This window comes from Sus scrofa, chromosome 4 (assembly GCF_054392235.1).
Source record: "Sus scrofa isolate SSC_HxYL_T2T_F1_AM1 chromosome 4, Sscrofa_HxYL_maternal_Yorkshire_Landrace_v2.0, whole genome shotgun sequence".
Classification (NCBI taxonomy): domain Eukaryota; kingdom Metazoa; phylum Chordata; class Mammalia; order Artiodactyla; family Suidae; genus Sus; species Sus scrofa.
In genome coordinates, this window is record NC_139386.1 from 8,117,154 (window position 1) to 8,143,205 (window position 26,052).

General features: G+C 53.6%; 1 protein-coding gene and 1 long non-coding RNA gene across 3 annotated transcripts in view; both read left to right on the top strand.

The window, feature by feature from the left end:
* NDRG1 (N-myc downstream regulated 1) overlaps positions 1-26,052 on the top strand; it is a 54,857-nt gene that overhangs the window by 17,410 nt on the left and 11,395 nt on the right. Inside the window, exons 4-10 of one of the 2 annotated variants that reach the window (XM_085021617.1) lie at positions 10,933-11,038; positions 13,109-13,528; positions 13,848-16,303; positions 17,090-17,150; positions 18,594-18,680; positions 20,634-20,690; positions 24,380-24,483. In XM_085021617.1, coding sequence (XP_084877743.1) covers positions 16,245-16,303; positions 17,090-17,150; positions 18,594-18,680; positions 20,634-20,690; positions 24,380-24,483 — 368 coding nt within the window. In that variant the 5' untranslated portion in view covers positions 10,933-11,038; positions 13,109-13,528; positions 13,848-16,244. The remainder of the gene's footprint in view (positions 1-10,932; positions 11,039-13,108; positions 13,529-13,847; positions 16,304-17,089; positions 17,151-18,593; positions 18,681-20,633; positions 20,691-24,379; positions 24,484-26,052) is intronic. The other variant, XM_021088875.2, reaches the window with a different exon arrangement.
* LOC146403658 (uncharacterized) lies at positions 1,402-10,570 on the top strand. Its single transcript, XR_014843334.1, has 2 exons — positions 1,402-4,569; positions 6,043-10,570. It is a non-coding gene; the product is annotated as an uncharacterized LOC146403658 (long non-coding RNA).

Genomic DNA, 26,052 nt, shown 5'->3' on the forward strand with positions numbered 1-26,052 from the left:
GCTGACATGCTCACCTGGACCTCCACCTGCACAGCACCTGGGCACCCCAGCTTCCAGACCATTCTGAGCCCTGAGTCTTCATTATCATTCCACCTCCTTCCCCCCCGGAAGAGCTCCCTCGTCCTCCTGAATCTCATATTTCAGGGACTGGTCCATCCTCCATCAGAGCCTGGGATCTTGGCCTTGGCCTTGGAAGGAAGAGGGAGAGGGAGAGGGGTCGGAAACATTGGCTGCTGTGAGATCACAGAGGCCAGTGTGTGAACAGCACATGCAAGGCGTGTGGGTCTCGGGGTGCTTGTGCCTCGTCCGGGCTGCACCCTGACCTTGAGCTCCGCGGGGCCCCTGGGGCTTGTCCAAGGTATTGGTGTCTGTCTGGCCATTGGTTCCCTGAGGCCAGCACATCCCACTGTGTCACATCACCTTGTTCAGAACTTGCTTATGACACCACCATAGTGTACCGGGCCCCAGTCACCCAGACAGGCATGTGGCACCTGTCCTCTGTAGGGGACATCCTGCTTCACCCCAGCAGCACTGGGATCGCTGTCCCCATTCTAAAGCTGGGGAAACCACAGGTTCATTGTGGCTGGCGCTTTATCGCACAGGTAGCAGGGTGCCCTGTGCAGTTTGACCTTGACCTGCGTGTATGGCTTCTCAGCGGTGTCTGTGTCAGGGCCAAGAGCAGGAGGCCTGTGCCAGGGTTAGCAGTCACCATGGGCCTTTTCCTTAAGAGGGGCACTGTGGTCTGGCAGGGACTGCCCTTCTAGCCCATGCCCTCGTGACTCCCTCGCCATCAGTCTGGGGCAGGCAAACCAGGACGGTGGGGGCTGGGACAGGTCATCCCGCCCACCCCGGGCTGGGGGTTGCGATTGAGAACAGCTGTGTGTAGAGACACCCTCTCACCCCTGGGAGCAGCTCTGACGCCTCAGCCTGGGTGTGTAACATCACGGCCATCCCAGCCTCTCCGTGCGCCGGCAGCGATGAACTCATGCCAGGGCTGGCATCTCCCCATTTTATGGATGACAAAACTGAGTCACTCAGGCCGTGAGACCCGCCATGGTGAGGCTACAGCTGAGATCAGGCCAACTTGAACAAATGCATCTTCCCCGCCTCCACCCTTTTTGAGTCAGGCCAGCCAGGTTTCATTCTAGCTCTTTCAAAGTGTGTGCCCTTGAACCAGCTACTCAGGACTTCTGCGCCTCCTTTACCCTCCGCCGGTAAAATTAACACAGCGATAAGAACTGATGCTTTTGGGTACCTGCCACGTGCCAGGAACTGTTCTAAGCATGCTGCCTTTAATTTATGTAATTAAATCACTCATTTACTCTTCACCAGAGCCCTGGGTGGTGATGGGGGGGTGGGTATCACCTTGTACAGAGGAGCGGTGCCTCCAGGTCACACACCAGGGAGGTCCCCAGCTCCTGCCGCCTCCCCTGGTGATAACTCAGCCTCCAGCGCTGTTCACAGCGCTGCTTATTACTCAGAAAGCAGAGGCTGCGTGGCGAGAATCCGGATTACAGGCCTGCAGGGATGGGTCAAGGTGACCCTTAGATTCTGGGGTATGGGGGCCTCTGAGCCACCCACAGCCCCCCGCACACGTCCCTGGTTGTAGGAGGAAGGACGCCCATACCTCCAGACACACTTGTCCTCTGGGGTTCCCGCAGGTGGGAGTGTCAGCCTGTGGTCATGGCTGAGTCTGCAGCCTCGTGGGAGGAGCCCAGAGTGATGACATCTGATCCCCTGCTCTGTTTCCCACCCTCAGGAGGACAGAGAGAGCTGGTCACAGGGCCATGGAGCTGTAAAGATGCAGCAGCTGTGGCAGCCGTGGCCCTAGCTATTGCACGGGCTCTGTGGGCTGTGCCCCTCTGCATGGCAGCCCTGGGGGCCGACCGGTCAGTCCGGATAGACTGGGTGGGCCTGGGGCGGGAGCACCAACCTACTTTCTCTGTCACTGAAATGTCAGCTCTGTGTCCCCACGCCTCCCCACCGCCTCCCCGGAAGCAGCCGTCAGCGCTGTGGTTTTGTCTTCCTGTGACAGCCCTGTGATATCTGAACTCCCCCGGGGTCAAGGCCACAGAGGCACCCAGACTTGGCCTTGGAGAGGTGGGTTTGCCCTTTCTTGACTCTTTGACCCAGAGCAAGCTGCTTCACCTCCTTTTAGCCTCAGTTTGCTCATCTATGAAATGGGGACAGGCACTCCAGCCTCATTTGAGCAGCAGGGCAGAGAGAATAGCGATGGGGACCATGATGGGATGTGTCCCAATCAGTGTTGGCTCACTCTGTCTGTGCACTCTATTGTGAATCTTTTCCATTTTTTTTTTTTTGTCTTTTTTATAGCCGCACCCACAGCATATGGAGGTTCCCAGGCTAGGGGTCAAATTGGAGCTGTAGCCACTGGCCTACGCCCCAGCCACAGCAACACCAGATCCGAGCCGTGTCTGTAACCTACACCACAGCTCACAGCAACGCCGGATCCTTAACCCACTGAGCAAGGCCAGGGATCGAACCTGTGTCCTCATGGATGCCAGTCAGATTTGTTTCCTCAGCTGCAACCTGCACCACAGCTCAGCTGAGCCACGATGGGAACTCCATCCAATTTTTTGGGGGGAGGGTGAAATACGTGTAACATAAAATGTACCATCCTCGCCTTCTCCAGGGTGTGAACTTCAGTGGCAGCAAATATTCATCATGTTGTGCAGCCGTCACCACTGTCCATCTCCATGTTGCGAAACCGAAACTCTGCCCTCATGGATACGAGTCGGGTGTGTGACCGTGGAGCCACCACGGGAACTTCCTGTCCTTCCTTTTTAAGGCTGAATAATATTCTGCTATGTTTAGATCAGACTTGGCTTATCCGTTCAGCCATCAGCGGGTACTCGGGTTGCTTCGACCCCTTGGCTGTGCTGACCCTCTGATCACAACTCTGCTTTCAGCCCTTTTGGGTACCTACCCAGAGGTGGCATTGTTGGGTCGTACGATTAGTGTAGATGTCGAAATTTGGGGTCATAGGAGAAACTTAGAAAGCGGAGTGTGTCTGCTCTCTGTGAAGATAATGCCTCACTAGTGCGTCATTCTCGATGGTTTGCAAAGCACGGTCGTGGGTGCCTGTCCCGGGGCACAGGTAGCAGGTAGAGCTGGTGTCAGGATTTGAGAACTGACCTGCCTCAGTGGCAGCCAGCTCGCGTCTGTTCACTTAGTTGGTCTCCATGGCTCACAGAATCGAAGCCCCATCTGGGCAGTTCTCTGGGAGTTGGGTTTTAGGGGGTCTAAGGTGCCTCTCTGTGTTCCCAAAACCAGCCAGTGTTATTTCTTGGGAAGTGTTTGCTTCAGCATTTTGACTAACGCAGGCAGATGCTTTTTCTTTCCCAAAGTGGTCAAGAATTTTTTTCTTTTTCTTTTCTTTTCTTTCTTTTGGCAGGAATCAAACTACACAGCCCCAGGTCCTCAGTGAGAAGCTGCTGGTGCAGGCTGCTCCAGAGCTGCTGTCTTAGGAGACAGCGCAGCTGCCAGAGCAGGTGGCATCTTGGCCTTTTCTCTCCCTGGCTGACATCACTTTAGGCTGGCAGTTCGTTTGGGCCTGGCTGATGTTTTAGGGCAGATGGATGGGTGCACGGCTGGGCATGGAAGGTTCCGCCAGCAGCTCTCGAGACCCTGCTTTGTCCCCCAGGCACCTCCCTCGGAAAGGTTCTGGAGCCCTCAGTGTGGAGCTGGGTGGGCTGCTGGCCTGAGGTGCTGGGGCTGCAGGAAGGAAGTGGTTTCATCTGGCTCTGCAGAGAAGGTTCTGGCATCAGACTAGGCAGTTGTGTTTGCAAATTTGATGAGTGGGGAAAATGGGAGTATTTTGGGTTCTGGTTTATTTTCTTTGGCTAGAATTCTAGAATCCAAGAATATCCAGGCTGGCAGATGCTTTGTGATCCAGCCCTACCACTTCTGCTCCAGGTGGGGAGGCTTTGTTGAAGGCCACTGAGGGGAAGGATGGAGTGGGGAGGGAGGGAATGGCTATTTGTGTGCCCACCCATTGTCACAGGGCCTCCTTGCCAAGGTGGGAAGTGATAATCTCCTTTGCAGATGGGAGACCAGTTTGGAGAGGTGAAGAAACTCGTCCAAGGGTGCTATTGAGATAGTTCCAAATTTTGGCCCATCTGACTGCTGGATATATGATAATTACGGGGAGTTTAAGAGCTGATGTCTCCTGAGCACTAACTCTAGGCCAGAAACTGTGCTGCCCTCTTTTTCTGCATCATCTCATTAAATCCTCAAAACAACCCTTTAAAAGAGGTATCCTTATCATCTTCATTGAGGCCCAGAGAGGGTTTAAGGGATTTGCCCAGTGTCACATGCTGATGAGCTAGATGGCAAAGCCTGACTCTGTCTGGAGCCAAAGTCTGTATCGCTGGTGGGGGTGGGAGGTGTGGGGGCTGCAGAGTGGAGTCCACTGCTCATCACTCCTTGATCAGAGGCTGAATTACTTCCTTTGGCCTCAGGTCGCCTCTCCTTTCCTCTCCTGGTAGACCTGCTGTTCCTTTTCTTTTTTCTTTCTTTCTTTCTTTCTTTTTTTTGCTTTTTAGGGCCGCACCCAAGACATACGGAAGTTCCCAGGCTAGGGGTCTAATTGGAGCCACAGCCATAGCAACAGGGGAGCCGAGCCGCGTCTGTGACCTACACCACAGCTCATGGCAACCCTGGATCCTTAACCCACTGAGCAGGGCCAGGGATCAAACCCTCGTCCCCATGGGTACTAGTTCTTTACCACTGAGCCACAATGGGAACTCCAGATTTTCTCTTTGAATTCCTTCCACCTGGATCTTTAGTTATTCAAACAGTTTGATTTGATTTGGTTTCCATGGGAACCTGTGTTTGTGCGCCCACCAGGGATCTCCGTGCTGTGAGCTGATGTGGCCTGCAGGGCCTCTGGGTGGAGGGGACAGAGGGGGCTGGGGCAGGAGGGGCGGTGGGCTGGAGGGTCTCCTGGGGTCTGGCTCCCACTCTGGAGCTCTGGTGGGGTGGAGCGGGGCCAGAAGATGTCTGATCCCCATTGTGGGGCTGCTGATGTTTTTCCCTTCTCTTGGAAGCAGATCAGCTCCTGGGGAAGATAGAAATGGTGACCTTTCTTTTGCACACAGTTGCTTCTTGTTTTCCTGCCCCCTGACTGAGGTGGGCAGCGCTCAGAGGCTTGGAAATCCTCAACCCACTGTTTCCCATCCCCGCCATCCCCCCGCCTCACTTCCGAGGACACCGTTGGGACTTAGAGAAAACCCCGAGTGACAGATGGCAGTGGCACGCATCTGGGTCAGTGCCAAATGAGGCTTTGCCTCCTCTGCCCTCCTCTGCGGGTTTCCTGGAAATGCCCCCCTGGTGAAGGACAGAGCTCCTCGGTCGCCAGCACCCCCGTGGTGGGGCTCCCATCAGCGCCCCGGGTCTGTCCAGCCCAGGCGGTCAGGCTGACCAAGTGTAGACACCCAGCTCCTGGTGTTGCTGAATAGGTGCAATGGACAGAGGCGGGTTCAGGTCTGCTCTGTCTTCGCTAGTCCTGTGTCCCTGTCCAATCTCCTGACCTCCTGCAGGCTTAGTCTTCTAATCCGTGATAACGGGGGCCGTAGCCCTGACCCGAGGAGTCACGATGGCCACAAAAACACGTGATCAGACTCAGCATTTGAGCCTTCTTTGGCCCCCTCTGCTCTTCCTCTTTTCCGTCATTCCAAACAGACTCTGCTCCCGATTGTTTCTTGCTTGGAGAGCCGTGGTCCTCGGCGTGGCTTCCTGCCATGTCCCCAGGTTCATGCCCTTCCTCCCACTGCACATCATTTTCTAACCGCAGCGTCTTTTCTATTTCTTGGTGTGATGACAGAACTAAAGAAAGCTGAGGCGTTCCCTTCATGGCGCAGTGGAAACGAATCCGCCTAGGAACCATGAGATTGCAGGTTCGATCCCTGGCCTCGCTCAGTGGGTTCAGGATCCGGCGTTGCCGTGAGCTGTGGTGTAGGTCACAGACACGACTCGGATCTGCCATTGCTGTGGCTCTGGCGTAGCTGTAGCTTCGATTAGACCCCTAGCCTGGGAACCTCCATATGCTATGGGTGCAGCTCTAAGAAGACAAAAAAAAAAAAAAAAAAGAAAGAAAGAAAGATAGCTGAGGGCGTCCCCTTGTGGCTCAGCAGGTTAAGGACCTGACATTGTCTCTGAGGATGCAGGTTGGATTCCTGGTCTTGCTCAGTGGGTTAAGAGTCCGGTATTGCTGAAAACTGCAGTGTAGGCCGGCAACTGGGAACTTCCATATGCTGTGGGTGTGGCCTTAACAAAAGAAAAAGAAAAAAAAGGCGGGGGGGAAGGAAGAAGAAGAAAAATAGAAAGCTGACACATGAAGGGAGTGGGACCTCCTTGAGGTCTTCCCATCTCGGTGTCCCATCAGGCCAGGAGTCAGGACTTGGAGGCCCAAGGGCCCGTGCAGAATCTCCACTCTGTCACCTGCGGCTGTGTCCCCTTGGCTTCTGGACTTCAGCCGGGCTTTGCCATCTGAAATGGCTCTTCTGAGAGCTCAGGGCCCAGACCCGGCTTTCCAGTGTTTGCCCGGTAAGGGGATGTCCATCTATGCAAGTGCTTTTGTGCTCCTGGCCGTATACGCCCCCTCCCCCTCTGGGGGGACATGCTTCCTCATGCCTGCGCTCCTTACTCAATGGGCAGGGTGAGATCTGGAGCGTGCCCAGGCCCCCCCCTTCCCCACCATGGACATGGGAGATGGACCAGGAAGATGGGAGGAATGGTAGGTTATTTCACAAAATGATGGCACTGGGGCAGCCCTTGGCATTTTTCTCCTGAGTCTCTGTTCTTGTGATTCGTCTTTCTTGCCTCAACAAACCTTGAATGCTGCGTCTGATCAGCCAGAATCAGCTTTTCTTTGCCTGTTGTTCCAAAGGGTGCCCTCTGCCCTTGGGCTATGACTTGACCAAAGCTGGCTAGACTGAGTGGGGGGCAGCCCCGTGTGCCAGCTGGCTTAGATAGAGTCTGGGTAAGTGTGTCATCCTATCAGATCCAAAGTGTTCTGAGTCTCCCTGGGGTCTGCTGGGTAGGCAGATTATAGAGGGAGGCGGCAGCGGCTGGTCTCCGAGCTCTCCTCCATCGTCCCTGGTTGACTTAAACCAAGGCAGTTGACCTTCTGGCTTCATCATAATCCTTCACCATAAACCTCTGAGGCGGGGATCTCTGTAACAGCCGATGCGGAGGGAAACGCTGCAATTTTCAAAACGCTTCCCTGTCCCCACGGTGGATTTTGTCTGGGGAGAAGCACCATGAGCAGATGGGTTCGTTACTGACCTCATTTCCCGCAGAGGGAGGGAGTTCTCAGAGAGGTCTGGTAACTTGGCCAAAGTCACATGGTGGGTGTATCATGAGAATTAATATCACCCAACAAGCAGTGCCCCAAACAAGGAATTGTTTGATGTTTTTGTGGACCCAGAAGGCCTAGGACAGCAAACGACGAATGTCACCCAGTCTCAGAGCTTCCTGCTCTGTCATCCTGAACAAGTGGCTCTTGTCCTCATGTTCGTAAGATGGCTGCTGAATCCCCAAACATCCCACCCATGGTCCAGGGAGTAAGCAGGTGGAAGGAGGAAAGGGAAAAATCCAAAGGCCAAGTTTGATTCTTTAAAGCAAAATTATCCTCAAGGCTCCAGCAGTTCTGCTGACATCTCTTCTGGCCACCCTTGAATACAAGAGAGATGGAGGGGGAGAGAATTTTATCAGGCACATTGCTGGGAATTATGTTATAAAGAGGGGAATAATACACGTCTGAGAGGCCCACAGACAGAGCCTGCCATACGTAGTTCACAAGGTTCCCAAGCCAGAGTTGGCAGCCAAAGAGCTGAAATCTTTGAGGACTACTTAGTGGTAGGTGCTGTTTTTAGCACCTGCCAGCTTACAGGCTGTGTAGACGGAAGGCATAGTTGCCATTTCACAGCATACCAGCTTACAGGTGGTGTAGACCGCTTAAACCTCTTCACACCTCCTCCAGGCCAGACCCTGTCTGGGGCAGAGCTAACCTTTCTCTCTGGGGGTCTGCGGTCAAATTGGCAAGTTGGGGAGGCAGGTCATTGGAGTGGATGCTGCAGGAAGATGACAAGGACCATGTGTCCCGCACATAGTGGGTGGCATGAAAGGCCAGCCCCAGGAAGTTAGGTTTTTGTTGAGGCTTTTCTGAGTCTGACGTACCTGCTGTACCTTCCTGCCGTTTGGGGGCAGGTGCATAACCGGGAGGAAGGGAGGAGCAGATATTATTTCTCTGCTCTACGTGCCAGTGTATCTTGTGGTTGCTGGGCGGGGGGTGGTTTCGGTTTTTGAATTTTTTGTCTATGCCTGTGGCATAGGGAAGTTCCCGGGCTGGGGTATCAAATCTGAGCCACAGCTGTAGCCTACACCCCAGCTGCAGCAACACCAGATCCTTATCCCACGGCGCCCTATCAGGAACTCCCGATTGCTGGTTTTTAGAGATGCTGGGAAGATAAAAAGCAATCTAGTCACTTTGGTGGGGACCTGACTTCCTGGTCCATCACACCCGCCTTCCCTCCTCCGCGTGTGGGCTGCTGGCACAGAACTCAGAGGAGGGCTGGTGGGGGCCAACCCCAGCATGAGGGCCCAGTGGGCGCGGGTTGTAATTCCGGTTCACCCTACAAGCTGCGTGCCCTTGGGGAAGTCATCTCAATGTCTTCATCTGGAAAATGGGTTTCTAGGCTCTCCGACTCTTGGTGGGCATTTAGCAAATCGCATCCCTCGCCTGAGCTGACCTGTGTCTAGGAGACCATGCCACACCTGCAGGCCTTCACCAGGGCCCTGCCTTTCTGAGATGGGGTTCTGTATCCTTCCCAACAAGGAGAACCATGGCTGATGGCCCTTCTGACATCAACACAGGCTGACGTGGGTGGTGGTGTGAGGCCACTGGCCATGGGACCCACGTGGTACCTCGTGCAGGTGAAGCAGTAGGGATCTGTGAGGCTTGTACCAATCCTGGGAGATTTCACGCCAGTCCTGGGACTTTCACGGGGCTGAACTTGCCGAGACTCCCGTGGCCCATTAAATGGCAGAGGGGAGCCTGAACCGAAAATAGGTCAGCGGACTTTCTGGGGAATCCATGTTGACCACGATTAGGTGGGTGTCAAGTCTTTCTCCAACAGATCTGAGCTGTGCCGGGGCCTGAGGATATCACAGCAAGCAGGGCAGAGGCAGCCCCTTCCTTCTTGGACAGAGTCAACTCTGGTCCCACGCTTTATTTATTTATGCATTGTTTTTTTCCTTTTTAAATTACTTTTTATTTTATGATTTTTAGTTTTTCCATTATAGTTGAGTTACAGTGTTCTGTTAATTTCTGCTGTACAGCAAAGCGACTCAGTTACACACATAGACATATATTCTTCTTCTCATATTATCTTCCATCATTTTTAAAATTATAGTTTATTGACCATGTTCTCCACATGTTTTAATTTGAAGGTTTTATAATTTCAAGGCCTCCAAAGAGATCGGTCAACATCTGTTACCCATCCCCACCCTGGGGGGCTGCCAGATACATCCTTGGTGCCCGCCAGGGCTGGACATCCCACACCTGCCACCGAGGTGGCACCCAGACACCTGATTCACTTCTGCCACTGTGTACCCAATGACCCCATCCCTCCTGGCGCTGTGTTTCTGACCCAGCTTGTCTCCTCTGCTGAGGAACCCTGGCTGGGGTGGCTCCCTCCTGTCTTAGTGGTGGGGACCCCGGGGCTCAGAGGGGTTGGGGAGGGGGCAGAGCTTGCACTTGAACCCCGATGCCCCAGGCCTGTAGGGACCCTGGTCTGCTGGTCCTATTTTAGAGGGTAGCGTGTAGGTCAGCTGGGGAGACAATAGAGAATGCGGCACCCACAATGAGCCATTGTTCCCACGGTGGCTTCTGGGCCAGGGCAGGGCCCAGCAGATGATCTGTGGCCCCCACAGGGGGCTGGACCTTTGCTTCTTTGGCTGGATTTTTCCAGCGCTTGTGTACACAGGAGCAAACAGGCACTCAGAGGAAGGGAGAGAGAGCCAGGCAGACAGCTGACTCTGGCTCGGGGCAGTCATTTCGCAGGGGTGATAAGTCAGAGGGCCCGGGAGGACCCTCGTGCTGGGGGTGGGCCTGGTCAGCGCCCCCTCCAGTCTATACTGGTTTATATCTGTTCCCATCACCTTAAAACACTCACCCTTCCCCCCGAGGTTCCATTACCCTTCCTGTTTCACAGAAGCAGATGGCAGTGTAGGAGAGGCTACAGTGAGAGCCCGAGCCCCTGCCTCGCTCTGTCAGGGTTGGAGAAGGGAGTGGGTTTTTGTTCAAAGTGCTGATACTGGGAGTTCTCGCTGTGGCTCAGTGGGTTAAGAACCTGAGTAGTATCTATGAGGATGCGGGTTCCATCCCTGGCCTCGCTCAGAGGGTTAAGGACCCAGCATTGCCGTGAGCTGTGGTGTAGGTCTCAGACATGGCTCGGATCCTGAGCTGCTGTGGCTGCGGTGAAGGCCGGCAGGTACAGCTCTGATTCGACCCCTGGCCTGGGAACTTCCATATGCTGTGGGTGAGGCCCTAAAAAGAAAAAAAAAAAAAAAAAAAAGGCATGGATACTGGGTTTTCCTGCTCTTGAGGTGGAGCCTGAGGATTGGGGTGTATTTCTTTGTTTTTGAGCCAAACTCTCAGATTGACAACCACTGGCCTCCAGGAATGGGGGGCCCTCCCCCGGTCCCCCTTCCACTCATGTCTCTGCCTCTTGGGGTGGCTTCTCTGCTCAGGGAAACCTGCCACCCAGAGCCCAGCGATCCCACCACCAGATGAGACGCTTCCCCAGCCCGCAGGGGGAGGCGTGCTGGGAGTCTGCGGGTCGTCCTTCCAGCCGCACCCTGGCGGCAGCTCCCATGTGACAGGCCCGTCTGTCTGTCTCTCCCCAGGAGCAGGACATCGAGACTTTGCATGGCTCCATTCACGTCACGCTGTGCGGGACCCCCAAGGGAAACCGGCCCGTCATCCTCACCTACCATGACATTGGCATGAACCGTAAGTCCCGAGGAGCCGCGTGGCCTGGGCAAGCCTGTTCCCGCCCAGGTTGGGGGATGAGGACGGCTGGGAAGAGGGGTCCCGGCTTTTTCCCCTTTCCTGACACTTCCAGGAGCTGTTCTGGGAAGACCTCTTGCCACAGACACAGGAGCCTGGGATGCACTGCCTTGGGCATGGGGATGCTGGGGTCTCCGGGACCCTCCACCATTTGTCTGGGTGGCAGTGACATCTTTTAACAAAGGCCTCTGGCGGTCTTCAGCATTTTCACAGGATTGTGCAGCCATCGGCACAATCCGTTTTCAAACTTTCCTTTTCACTCTGCAGAGAACCCTGTCCTCGTCTCCATCGCCCCTCGTCTCTCCTGCCTCCAGCCCTCGTTCACCAGGAGTCTACTTTCTGTCTCTAAGGATCTGCCTAGTCTGGACATTTTTTATCAAGGGCATCACACAGCATGAGGTCTTTTGTGACTGGCTTCTTTCCTAATATTCTCAGCATTGGCATTGATCCATAGCATACTATATATTAATGTTTTACATTCTATTGTATATCTTTTTTTTTTTTTGGCTATGGAAGTGGAAGTTCTCCAGCCAGGGATCGAACCCACGCCACAACAGTGACCTGAGTCACTGCCTTGACAATGCCAGATCCTTAACCCACGGAGCCACAGGAGAAGTCCGATGGTCCATCGTGTGGACACATCACATTTTGCTTATTCTCAGTTGATTTGGATGCCTCCCACCTTTTCACTGTGCCGAGTACTGCTGCTGTGAATGCGGGGTCTGTGATTCCCACGAAGTGTTGCCAAAGGTGGGCTTTCACAGATGGTAGTGGAATAAGAGCTACTTAAGATTACAGTTACACAGAGCAGAAACGATTCTGTGATGATTTACAAGGAATTCACAGCCCTTTCTGGTCCAGTGAGCATTGCAAGCTGGATGCTTGCTTGATTTTTGACAGACTGATTCACATTTTTTTTTTTTTTTCCGTTCAGTTTACGAATACCTCGAGGCTGGGAATGATGTCAGTCCCTGAAAACCCTTTTCCTCCTTCACTCTCACTTCCCTTTTAGCTCTTCTCCTCCTGTATGCCCCCTGGTAACCGTCATGTGCCGGATCCTAGGCTACGTAGCTCAATACGTGCCATCTTGTTCCACTGGACTCATGAGGACATGGAGTTGCGTGTGGTGGTGCTGCTCCCCCATCCTCAGAGTAGAGGAAGGGCTGTATCAAAAAGCCCGAGGGCTCTGTGGCTTACTGAACACAATATGTGTTTCTTTCTCCCTCATCGAACAACTCAGTGGGCATTCTGGGGCAATTCAGGGACCCAGGCTTCTTTGAGCTGTGATTCCACCATCCCCCGGGGCCACTGAGGCTTCTCTTGGCTCATCCACATCTGACAGAGATGAAAGAAAGAGAGAAAAACCTAGAGGAATGGGTGGCAGGCAGGTGTTAAGAGGCAATGGGAGCCTGAACCCAGGCACGTGCCTGCCTCTGACTGCAAGGGAGGCTGGGAAGTGTAGTCCAGCGGTGAGTCTGGGCAGAAAAGGGAAAAGCTTTGGGGACCAGCTGGCTGTCGTTCCCTCATACCCTCAGCAATGAGGAGGCTCCTCCAAGGCCACATAAGCATTTGTTTGAAAACCTCGCATGCCTTGGCCAGTATCCCTGATGGGAAGGCTTAGGAGACCCAGAGAAAAAGGGAGTGTCAGTGGGGCGACCCCACCTCATACTCGGACCATCACGGCCTTATATGTGAGGACAACCCAGCCACGATGGGGGAAGAAGCAGGAGCCCCAGTGGGATCCCTCCCTGGACCAACTGGAAATTCAAGGTCATCCGCCAGTGCAGACAAGCAGGGTTTACCGACCGCCTCCACCTCCACACCCACTCCCCTGCCCCATGACTTATTCTTGCCTTTTATCACCAGAGCAAAGTGGGGGAGAAAAGGCATTCTTTCTTGGAAGTTCCTTCCCCTGCTGAGTAGGCGTAGGCATGAAACAAGCAGCATGAACACACGCCATTCTCTCCTAACTTCTTCCTCCTCCTCGTCTTCTCTTTCCTGCCTGTTCTCCAGACAAGACCTGCTACAACCCCCTCTTCAACTCGGAGGACATGCAGGAGATCACCCAGCACTTTGCCGTCTGCCACGTGGATGCCCCGGGCCAGCAGGACGGTGCTGCCTCCTTCCCCGCGGGGTAAGACGAGGGAGCCTCGCACCCCAGGGGAGGGATCGCAAAGCCGGGCAGGGAGGAAGCAGGTGGTTGGGTGGAGGCATTAGTCTGGCTTTTCACTGTGTGTGTGTGTGTGTGTGTGTGTGTTTAACTGTGGTAAGATATATATAGTCCAAATCTTACCATTTTAACCATTAAAATTTTTTTTTGCTTTTTAGGGCCACACCCATGGCATACAGAGGTTCCCAGGCTAGGGATCGAGTTGGAGCTACAGCCCCTGGCCTACACCACAGCCACAGCAGCATCAGATCCAAGCCACGTCTGTGACCCACACCACAGCTCATGGCAACACTGGATCCTTAACCCACTGAGGCCAGGGATCAAACCCGTAACCTCATGGTTCCTAGTTGGATTCGTTTCTGCTGCACCACGATAGGAACTCCTAAAACCTTCTTAGTACAGCAGCAGTTTAAGACAAAGTTCTGCCAGTATATCCACCTTTGGTTGGAACAGTTGTTTGAAAGACTTAGGTGGGGTGTTCCTGTTGTGGCTCAGCGGTAACGAACCCGACTAGTATCTATGAGGACACAGGTTCAATCCCCGTCCCTGCTCAGTGGGTTAAGGATCTAGTGTTGCTGTGAGCTGTGGTGTAGATTGCAGATGTGGCTCAGATCTGGGGGTTGATGGGTCTGTGATGTAGGCCAGTAGCTGCGGTTCCAGTTCGACCCCCTAGCCTGGGAACTTCCATATGCCGCAGGTGCAGCCCTGAAAAAAAAAGAAAGAAAGAAAAAAAAAGAAAGACTTAGGTTAACCCAGTGCTCTTAGCTCCCCACTGGGAGATTTCAAAAATACTCTGAAGCCTGGGCCCCACGCCCAGGAATTTTTATTCAGTTGACCTGGAGGCCAAGGTGCAGGGTATTTATTCCCCTAAGTTACTCAGTGATTCTGGTGTAGCTGACGGAACCACTGTCTGAGTGGGGCCTGGCTCCCTTCTGCCTCCCATGGTTGGGGGTCTCCTTGGCCCTCCAGGGTGCACTCCCTTCATGCTGAGGCTTGGACAGCAAGGCAGGGCTCAGGGCCCCCGGCTGGGATCCTCCTGGCTTCGGGGTCAGCTTCTAACACATGGGGTCGGGTGAGTATAATCCTGTTGCCTCCTGGCTGTGCACTCGGCCCCCAAGAGCAGTGAGGAAAGAAGCTGTGGGGTTAGGTGGCTCCCCCTCTGTCACCCTTTGGGGGCTGCTAGCTTCAGCCTGAGCCATGGCCATTTCAGAAAGAAAGTGGCTCCACTGATGTGTAGCCATGCCAGCCAGGGACTTCCTGGCTCTTTCTCTTTGCACATGCTGATCCCTCCACCTGGAATATGTTCCCTACATTCTGGTCCTCAAGCTCCCCCTACTCATGTCCCCTTCAGTGGCGCTTCTTCCAGGAAGCCCTCCCTGACCACATGAGCAGAACAGGTCTGCCGGTTTCAGCCTCCCCGTCTCAGCACCTCCCTGCCCTCGTGGTCGTCATTGCCCTTGTGACACCCACTTGTCTCTGATGACTCACTGCCTGGCTCCTGCATGGGACTGTGTCTGCTTTGCTCACATGGGCTCCCCGTGGCCTCACCAGGAGCCTGGCATGAAGAAGGGCCGGTAACTCCTTTGTTAGGGGAATCCTTCCTGCCTGCTCTGTTTTCCCCTCCCTGAGTTCAGCACTGTGGAATATGCCTCCCCATCCATGTCAACCCCGCCCCCAGCAGCTAGACCATCATGGGTTTTGCGCGGCTTCTGGGTGTAGACCTGCTTTCGGCCAAAAGGGCCAGGCTCCCTGAGGACAGCCAAGGGCTTGTGAAAGCAGTGAATCCTTGCCTTCTGCCCGGGAAGATGGAAAGAAAATGTGTGGGGACGCTGGCTAGGGTTACTGTCACCTGGCAGGGCAGAGGCTCTTGGGCTCCTTTCTGGACATTCGAGGGAGGTGAATGCATGTTTGCTTCGAGAGGCAGGAGGAACAGCATGTGCAAAGGCCAAGAGGAGTGCCAGCCTCAAAACCATAGAGAACCTGGAAGGAAGAACGTGGTTCAGAGAGACACAGTTGGGGCGGGGGGGTTGGTGGTGGCCGAGAGAAGGAGCCAGCCTGGGAAGTGGCTCCGTGGGGTACCAGGGCTCCGCCATAGGTGTCCCCGTTGGAACAGTGGGCACAGTGGGAACAAGTGACTCTTTCTGGGTCTTGCTGAAGAGTTGGTGACAGGAGACTTTGTCGTCTCCTGCATCCGGCAAAGGGGAAGCCCTCGCCTTTATGTACAGACCCAGGCAGCCTGCAGGCTCCCTGACCACCCAGACATGAGTCCGCACCTCTGTCTCCCTCTCTGCACCTGCTATTAGGGGCCAGTTTAGAGCAGAGGGGAGCTCTGACAGCCCTCGATTAGCAGAAGGTGTGGTCCCAGAGGATGTGCAGATCCAGGCATCCTTGTGCCTTCAAATCCCTCTGGGCATCATTTCCCAGGGCCAATCAGCCCATGCCTCCAGCCAATCGGGGTGGCTGGCCCTCCCAGGCTCCCTGCCAAGCATCTCCTGGTCAAAGGGGATGAGGGAGGGGCTTCCCTAAGGTCATGAGCACTTCACAGGGGGACTGCCAGGAGCCCTCCCTGGGCAGGTGAGTGAGTTCATGGGCCTTAAAATCCTACGAGCACCAAGTCCATGCTTTTCAGGGAAGCCATGTGGCTTGTCTCTTAGCATCAATGATAGTTACAATCTTTATAAGGCAGAAATCATAGCAACCTCTTAGAGTTGTTGCAAAGGTTCGGTGAGCTTATAATGCTCATCACACGCGCTGGGTGGGACCTGGAACAGGTTTGCAAAGGGTCCCTCTGCAAAATAAAAAAGAGGAGCAGTCTGTGTACACTGTGGTTGCTTGGAATGGGGGCCGCTGGGGGGCTGGCCTGGGGAGTCTGGGCGCGCGGGGTGGGTCGTTGCCCGCTCCCTGCCCTGTTTGTATTAATCACCTCCGCCGGGGTCCGGGCTCCCGCTAACTGCCTCTGCATGGCCCCTCCCCAGGTACATGTACCCGTCCATGGACCAGCTGGCTGAAATGCTTCCTGGAGTCCTCCATCAGTTTGGGTAAGAGCGAGGGCTCCTCTCCCCCACCAGCTTGCAGAGAAGGGTGGCCTCCTGCTCCTGCCTCTCCTGGGGCCTCCATCTGGCCCCGCCGCCAAAATGGAGGTTAATGTTTAGCAATCGGGGAAAATCAGCCCGTCACGCTCTGCAAACACTGTTTTTCCCGCAGTCTCTGTGCTCCCATCTGCCTCTTGCACGTCGGGCTTTTCTCCTTGAGTGAATCCATCGCCTCGTGACAACCGCACCACCTGTCCTTTCCTCACCCCTCCTCTTTCATTGCTTTCTCTTTCCCGTGGAATGTTCTGGAATAGGGGTACCTGAGCCCTCAAGGTCTCCTCCCATCAGGCCCTTATCTCTTCAGGGCTCATTTCCTTCTTACTTGAGCCTTTTCATCAGCTGATAACATCCCGAGTCCTTGCCCAATTTATTTCCATTCCAAGTTATAGAATTTAGAATCAAGCTTAGGAGCGGGAGGAAGCAGTTCGGAAAACAGGCCTTCCCGTCAATGACTGGCCGGCTCTCAGAGCCTGGCCGAGGGTGGAGAGGCGTGAGGGAAAGGGGCGGGCGTCTCCAAGGTCATGGTCTCCTGGGGAGCCACAAAGCAGGATGCACTGCAGGTCCTCCAGGCTGTGGCCCCCCTTTGTCCCGCCTGCCGACCACCCGCAGTGATGCCCAGGACAGACCTGGGGGAGATGAAGGTCTCCACGGTGGGGGGGGGGTGTTCAAAATGCTGTGAGGGCTGCCGTGACTCTCTCCTTCTGTGACATGAATTTTTATTTCTGCTTCCAGGCTGAAAAGCATTATTGGCATGGGAACTGGAGCGGGCGCCTACATTCTCACTCGATTTGCTGTGAGTTCTTTGGCATTGTTATTATTGCTATTATAATTATATTATTGCTTTTCAGAGCCACACCCATGGCATATGGAGGTTCCCAGGCTAGGGGTCGAATCAGAGCTGCAGCTGCCAGCCAACACCACAGCCACAGCAACGCCAGATCCTTAACCCACTGAGCGAGGCCAGGGATCGAACCTGCGTCCTCATGGATACTCGTTGGGCTCATTATCGCTGAGCCATGATGGGAACTTCCAGCATTTAAAAAAAAAAAACAAACTTTTTAAATAAAATGAATTCAAGATGAAGGAAGAAAATTGAAAAAATCTGAAAAGGGAGAAAGAAAATAACCCGTAATTCCATTTCCCAAAGGAGAACCACAGTTCGCATTGGGGTGTGTGATCCAGAGTTACGGATGCACCTGGGGTGTGGGGGGGAGGGGGGAGCTCAGGTACTTCCTAGTGGCTCTTTTTCCTTCGCAGAAATGCCACACCAGACATGTCATTTTATCACCGTCTTTGCTCACTTAGCAGTGACCGTGGCCAGGCTCCCATCCCTGAGTATTTCACCAGGCTCTTCTTTGTGAGAGACGCGTCGCTTCTGTAGTCAGGGGACTCTTGGCCCCTGAGTGAGTTTAAACCAATCAGAGACACCTGTGTTAACATGACCGATGTCACTTACATGGCCATGGGTCCAAGTCGCTTGTTCACGGGGTCTTTTGTACCCTCACCGAACATTCGTTTAAAAATGCACTGATGCTCAGTTTATTCAACCATAGATATTTTGCTGGCCTGTTATTTGCTGGCCATTGCTGAGAGGTTAGAAATGCTGATGTGAGGAGTTCCCTGGTGGCTCAGTGGGTTAAGGATTCAGCGTTGTCACTGCTGTGGCTCTGGTTACAGCTGTGGTGCAGGTCTCATTCCTAGTCCGGGAACTTCCACATGCTGCAAGTGTAGCCAAAAAAAAAAAAGAAAGAAAGAAAAGAAAAAGAGAAAGAAAGAAAGAAGTGCTGACAGGCATACAAAGTGGTCAAGGCTCTCAGCAGACACAGTAAGGTCTCAGCCATATCTTAGCTCCCAATCTATCTTCTGCAAATAGTGGAAGTCTTAGTGGTGACTGGGGAGCATCTGGGCACCCCATCTGATTTATGAGGTCAGTGGTGTGATGTACCCATTTCACAGCTGGGGAAGCTGAGGGGCCGGGGGCGAAGTGACTTGTCCCAAACAAGTGTGCTTCTACTTTTCCCGCAGTTTCCTCTTTCCACCCTCAGAAACCCAGTTTAGGGTCTGCTGAGCTGGAACGTCAGTTTTGCAAGACGGGGCAGGGCTGTTGAGAGCGGCAGTCTGCTCGGGGAGCCCACACGGGCTGTCTTCTCGTCCTTTTCTGTCTTTGGTTTGACTTTAAAGTCACAGCATCACACGTGGCCGGGTCTTCTCTCTCACGTCGTGTCTTGAATTGCAGCTGAACAACCCCGAGATGGTGGAGGGCCTCGTCCTCATCAACGTGAACCCTTGCGCGGAAGGCTGGATGGACTGGGCCGCCTCCAAGGTGAGACCAGGGGCCTGGGTCGGGTAGGCGGAGGGGCGGGGAGGGGGGTCCCAGCCTGCAGAGGGGCAGGTGTGTCCAACTCCCCCTGGAGGACCATTGAGAGACCTCTCCTGGCCCCTCCCCTCCACCACTGCCAGCAAAGAAACTTCCTCTGCTTGGCTTTGAACAGTGAACGTGACCTCAACCATGTGCCATTCGGAAATCAGTGGGACGTGGCTGTCCCAGCCAGCTTTGAGAAGGACAGGCTGGGTCGAGATGTATCTGCTCGGGACTTAGCATATGCTGGACTTGGCCAAGAGGCTGAGAATAAAAAGAACATTTGAACCAGACAAATGCCTCTCACCCCAGTCACCTGCATAGTGTTTATTTATTTCTTGGATCAGATCTGAGCCGCAGGTGCAACCTAAGCCACAGCTGTGGCAACACAGGATCCCTAAGCCACTGTGCTAGGCTGGGGATCGAACCTGCGTCCCAGCACTCCCAAGACTCCGCTGCTTCTGTTGCCCTACAGCGGGAGCTCCCGTCACCCACGTATTATTATTGAAAAATATATATTTGGTGTTAGCTCCATGCCACATAGTTTTATGACAATGATAATTAGCTAACATGTGTTGGGTGTTTATCAGACGCTGTTTCTCCTCCTCAAGTCATGCCCCTGCCTCCACTTCTCAGCCAGTCCTGGCCACTCTGATGTTTCGTTTCTTTCCAGAACCTTCCACAGGGACACAGGAGCTCTTTCCTCCCACAGGCTTGATATTGAAAAGTGGAACACATTCCCTGTTTTTTATTTTATTTTCCAGCAAAGGCAGTGGCATCTCAATTGGCCACTTAGCTGTTCTGAGCCAGACATGGGGCCCTGGGAAAGCTTTTTTTTTTAATTGCTTGATTAATTTTATTACATTTATAGTTGTGCAATAATCGGCCTGGGAATGTTGACGACAGGTTAACGTGAAGCCTGAGGGCTGTTTGTGGGGTTTCGTACCTGCACTGCAGCCTTCTTTTCCATCCCCAGCCCTGGCACAAGAAGACCTCTCTCAGGGGTCTAGCCTGTGTCAGGCACCAGGGTCAGATCCTCTGACATGTGTGGTTTCCTCATGTAACCCTCACCTTGGCCTTGTGACTCTGAAGTTCCTGGCGCCCTGGTTACAGGATGAGAGGGCTGGGGTCCCCCAGCTCTGCTACCTGCCTAGGACCACATGGCTAGGAGGTGGCAGCCAGGGCAGCCTAGGACCGCAGCTCTAGAGCCTCCCTCTTCTGCCAGTCCCTGCCTGACACTCGAGGTGGTCAACACACATTTATGGAGCTTCTACTGTATGCCTAACATGTACAGAGCTCCCACTGTGTACCTAGCATTTCTGGAGCTTCTGCTGCATATTTAACATTTATGGAGCACCCATGGTAGTAAGCATTTATGGAGCTCCTGTTGTATGCCTAGCATTTATGGACCCCCTGCTGTATACTTAGCATTGGTGGTGGGGACAGGTAGAGAAGGGTACCAGTGTAACCTCAGTATATTCAGAGAGAGGAAACCAGCTTGAGAGGAAAATCTAGAGGGTGACACAGAAAGGATAGCTCGAGGTAGGCAGATTCTAATGTGTGGACAGAGAGAGCTTGATGTGTGTTAGAAGCAGCAGATGGCTCCCTTCACTGAGGACTTGCTGAGCTGTGGTGCAGCCAAAGCTGGGAGCATGTGGGGTCTTTATTCAGACACATTTTGCCCAAATCTCCTGTGCGTGGGGTTCTGAGAGCAACGAAGCCCTTCCAGGTCCTGCCTTGGGGCCCCAGGTCCAGCAGGTACCTGGAGACAGGTAGCGCTGTCCCATCTAGGCGGTGTCCTCAGACCTGATTGCCTGGGATCCCACGCTGCTGCTGCGCCTCCAGGGCAGTGGGGTTTGGCTGACCTTCGCCCCACGCTGCCAGCACCTGTCTCTGACCCCCTTTCTTTCCTCCCAGATCTCCGGATGGACCCAGGCCCTTCCAGACATGGTGGTGTCACACCTCTTCGGGAAGGTGAGTGGCGTGGCCTAGCAGTCCGAGGTTGACACCGAGCCGTCATGCTGCCTGGCACTTAGGCCGCAGAGACCAACAGGCCCGGCGGGCAGGCGGCCCCATCTGACCCTCACCAAATAGTGCGTCGTTATTCATTCCCTGTCGTCAGGTCATTCCTCCTCTCTCGCTCTCCTCTTAGCAGAAGTCTTGTTAACAGCTTTCTGGAAGTACAATTCGCTGCACATGTTGAAAGTGTGAAATCTGACAAATTTGGACCTGTGTATACACCTGTCCAACCATCGCTGAAACCCAGACAATGAACACCACACCTTCACCCCGAGAGCTTCCCTTGGGCAGCTGGATAATCCTTCTCTTCCTCCTCCTCAGGTGACCCCTGATCTGCTTCGGGTCCCTATAGATTTATTTTGCATGTCCTAGATTTTTATGTAAATAGCATTACATAGTGTGTGTTCTTTGATTTCTTAAATCTGGCTTTGTTCACTCAGATAATTATTTTACGGCGCATCTGTGTCCTGAGGCTCAAGAGTTCATCCCTTTTCGGTGCTGAGTGGGAGGGACGTACTGCAGTTTGCTTCTCCATCCACTGTTGATGGACCCTGGGGTTCTTTCCAGTTCTGGGCGCTGACAAAGCCCGCAGCAAACCCAGCTATGGAGTTGGCTGTGTGTTAGCCTCAGTCCTAAGGACTCTGTAACCCGTATGGGATGTACTTCTTATTTATTCCCAGTTATGGATCTATTTGTATTCCCAGGGGAGACCAGAGAGGTCGAGTGACCTGTGTGAGGTCTCACAGTGAGAGAGAGGGCCTGAGATTGGAACCTGAGCCTGGCTCCAATGTGGGTTCTCATAACCACACAGAGCACTGGCCATTTGCACCTCTGCTGGAGCCTGGCTCTCAAACGGGTTGTCCTGCAACTCCCATGTGGGTGCCCCCCCGCCCCCGACCACCTGCCCGCCAGGATGAGCTGAGCCAGACCCCTGTAGCATGCACGTGGTGTGTGGTTCTAGCCCACCAGTGGTCTAGCATAGCCCCCGCCCGGCTCTGTACCTCCTGCCGGGCTGGAGGGTGCACCAGGGGCTTAGATGCAAAGCTGGGGTCTGAAGCACCCCATCTGTTGCCCAGCTCCAGGTGATTCACTCTGTTTATTGCATGTGGCAAAGAGGGTGACCGTGTGCTGCGTGGCATGTGACAGTATGATACCCCGGGAAGCAAATGTTTTGTTGGGGGTGCAGTGCCCTCACTGTGTTTGGTCCTTGTATTCATTTCCTGTGGCTGCTGTGAAGCACTGACTGGCTTCAAACAACAGAAGTATATTCTCTATTCTGGGGGCCAGAACTCTGACCGCAAGTGCCAGCCGGACCACACTCCTCCAGGGCCGCCTGTCTTTGGTCCTTCCGGCCTCTGGCAGCTACAGCATCCTTTGGCTTGTGGTTGCTCTCTCCAGGCTCTGCCTCCACCTTTGCATGGCTTTCTCTGCATCTGTTCAAATCTCTCTCCACCTTTCTCTTCCAAGGACACTTGTCATTGGACTTAGGACCCTGGGATTATCCCAGATGACCTCATCTCTGGATCCCTAACTTAATGATGTCCGCAGAAACCTTTTTTCTGAAATAAGTTAACATTTACCGGTTCTGGGAGTTTGATGTGGACCTATCCTTGGGGTCACCTTTCAAGCCCACTAGGGTCGTTTTTCACTTTTTAGGCTTCGTCGCACAGTTTGCAATGCATTTTCTCCACCCTGAGTGTATAATGTGAGCCTGATGGGAATAGGGAACAATCAGAGGCAATGTCTGTATTTACTTGGAAGAGGGGTGTCAAGTACAGGGTGAGAGTCTGACTGCGCCCCGAGTTACTCAGGGCGTCTTTGGGGCTCCCAAGTTGCTGTAGCTGTGTTTCCTCCTGAACCCCAGCACGATTCCTCAGACTCTTTGTCCTGATTTTTGCGGAATAGCCAGTGGGTCTCTTTGTTGCTTCAATGGCCGTGGATGGTTTTGACACAGCTCGGGGCTGACACTGGCCCCCTTGGCTCCCTCCCACGCCTGATCCGGTTGGCGGTAATCATATCAGGCCATTTCATGAAACCTCCAGCATCCGCCATGGCCCAAATGAGAAACAGAGCACGCTCATAGCTTATCTGTGGGTCCCAAATCACATTCAAAAGGGAGAGGGAAGACGGCGGCCGGCCTTCTGCAAGGGCCTGGGTGACCCTCCTGCCTATTAAGATCGCCCTTCTTTCTGGCAACTTCCTGTTGCATGGGTTGGTTTTGTTTGGCAAACATCAAGAGCTTTTTACCCTCTTCCCATTAAAGAAAAAAAAAAAATGCTCAGTGTTCCTGTTGTGGCTCAGTGGAATCGCACCCGACTAGTGAGGGTGTGGTTCGATCCCTGGCCTCACTCAGTGGGTTAAGGATCCGGTGTTGCCGTGAGCTGTGGGGTAGGTCGCAGACACAGCTCGGATCCTGAGTTGCTGTGGCCATGGTGTAGGCCAGTGGCTGTAGCTCCGATTCGACCCCTAGCCTGGGAACTTCCATATGCTGCAGGTGCGGCCACAAAAAAAAAAAAAAAAAAAAAGAATAAAATAAAATAAAATAGATGCCAACATTTGCATCAGTTTCAGACTTTCCCGAGTGCCCGATCTCTGTTCATCCCTACAATTGGATGACATAGGTAGTAGGTAATGTCATCCCCACGGTTTTTTTTTTTTTTACTTTTATTCACATTTTTTTTTTTTTTTTTTTTTTTTTACGGAATTTACTCCCAGGCCATGAGTTTTTGTTTCTTCATTTTCTTCTGGGACATCTTTGTCTTCTGTGCAACCTCCTCTGCTGGCTTAGGAACCCCCTTCTCCTTTTCAGTAAGGCTCATCTCACTGTGGCAGGGAAAACTCACATTAGGGTTGCTCTGACCACACGCTCAGTAAGTCCTGCACTGCATCTTGGGGGCTTTATTCACCTGGATGTGCTCAATTACCAGAGAATCTGCATCGAAGCCCTTAAATTCAGCATCCCTCCGCATTTTTGAGCATCTGCAATAAAAATTCAGAGCTCTTTTGGGGCCTCCGATCCTGTGCCCAGCCCTGCTGCTTGGGCTGGACACACCCACCAGCTCCACCATTGTACTGCTGGAAGGGCACACATGGCTTCTGTAAAGTGACATCCTTCACATACTTGGTGGTGCATATCCTTAGTGGCCTGGGCAGTTTCACCAGTGTTCTTAAGTGGACACGAAGATTTGAAACCTCTTGGTTTGCATGATTTTGTGGGGTTTTCTGAGTCAAGTGAAAAGGGAACCATTTTTAGAGGTCCTCAGGCCAATTACTGGGGAAAAAACCCTCAGCCACCCCCCCCCCTTTTTTTAAGGGCATTGAGGCTCAGAAAAGTAAAACACTTGTCTAACAAAGGGACAGGGCTGGAACAAGTTTCCATCCAGGAGGACTGACTTCAGATCACAACTCCTGAAGTCTGAGCCCGGAAGGGCGTGGTTGCCCCTCAGGGTTGCGTCACCTCTGCTCCCAGCTGATATTCAGACATGAGTCTGCATCTGGGTGTAGCTTCTGCTTTCCCGAAGGTTCCCTCAGGCTCCCTAGCCGGCTTGTGAATTAGGCATCACTACATTCACTTTGTGGTGAGGCTTGTGACCCGCCCAGGGTCATGGGTCCCATGCATGACATTTTGCCCGCTCTCAATGCAGGAGGAGATGCAGAATAACGTGGAGGTGGTGCACACCTACCGACAGCACATCATCAACGACATGAACCCTGGTAACCTGCACCTGTTCATCAACGCCTACAACAGGTACCGAATGCTGCCCAGCCACACAATAGCTGCTTGTCTGGCTCCTTTTGTAGGTCTGGCATGCACATGGGGCAGGAGAAGGGGGATCATAAAATTAACAGAAGATTCAGCCCTGAGCAAAATAGATGATCAGAGGTGCCTGGGGAATCCAGATGCCTTGGGGAGTTTTGAGTGCTTTGCAAGGAGCTGAACTTCCACTCCAGACCACTAGGGGCGCAAGCGAGAGTGGGACCTGGTCACATCTCAATGGGTTTGAATACATGCCTGTGCCATGGCTGACGCCAAGGAAGGTCCAGGTGTGATGCGAGCGGCAGAGGATGTGGGAGGATGGGAGGAATCCAGGGAGGCTGCTGGGAGGCGGAGGAGTCGTTCCAAGGATGAGGAGCACTTTAGCAGGCCTTTGGCAGGGGTGCAGCCCTCTTAAGGATAAGAGGGTCTGGAGTCAACTAGAGGAGGGGATGCTGGGACCGCTGGTGTTGGTCAGAGGTTCTAGAATCTTCAGGGAACTCATCCTGCTGTGCTCCCACAGAGGTGGCAGGAATGAGCCTCCTGGGCTCTGTTTTCCTACATGTTAATAACTTGACTTCATGATGGGCATTAGAGTCCATTTCCTCTGACCCTCCTCCCAGCCTCTCAGTGCAGGAGGAACAGGCGGTACCCCCAGCGTGTAACTGAGGGCATGGAGGCTGAGCTGCTCATTTATTCAGCAAACCCTAAACAAGGCTGGAGTGGGCAGGCTTTCAGTGGGGCCGTGGGCACGAGGAGGAGGCCAGCCACAGCCCTCACAGCCCCACATGCTGCAGGAAGAAACTGATTCCTGTCAAAAACCCCATGAAGAAGTGCTGTCACAGCCATTTCCTGCTAAGGAAACAAAGGCACAGAGAGGCTCAGCCTCCTGCCTGAGGTCACCCAGCTAGGAAGCAGAGGGGTGTGATTTGAATCCAGCCGGGCTGACTCCCATCTGTGACGTGAGAAAGGGCATCTCACGGTGGGAGCCAGCAGGCAGTGTGAGGCTGGTGAGGAGACGGATGGGGCCAGGCTGGACTTTACGGCACAGCAGAAAACCGCAGGAGGGTTGAAAATGAGGGAGTGAATGGGATAAGCCTGAGTTCCAAAATGATGCTTTGGGAGTTCCCATTGTGGCTCAGCTGGTTACGAACCCGAATAGAATCGTACCCATGAGGATGCGGCCCCACTCAGTGGGTTAAATATCTGGCGTTGCCATGGGCTGTGGAGTAGGTCGCAGATGCAGCTTGGATCCCTCGATGGTTGCTGTGACTGTGGGGCAGCTCCGATTCTACCCCCAGCCTGGGAACTTCCTTATGCCGCAGGTGCGGCCCTAAAAAACACAAAACAAAACAAAACAAAACAAAATGATGCGGTTACTATACAGAGGACTCAGAATTTGGGTGGGACTGAGGCTCAGACCAAGTGGAGGCTGGACACCATCTGAGACATGCAGGCTCCGACTAGGGCCACGGGAGGCAGGGACCTTCTGTAGAGGAGGGTGTGACGTGTCCTCCTAACAAAAGAAGGAAACCTGGGGGCGCCATGGGGAATGCGTGAGTC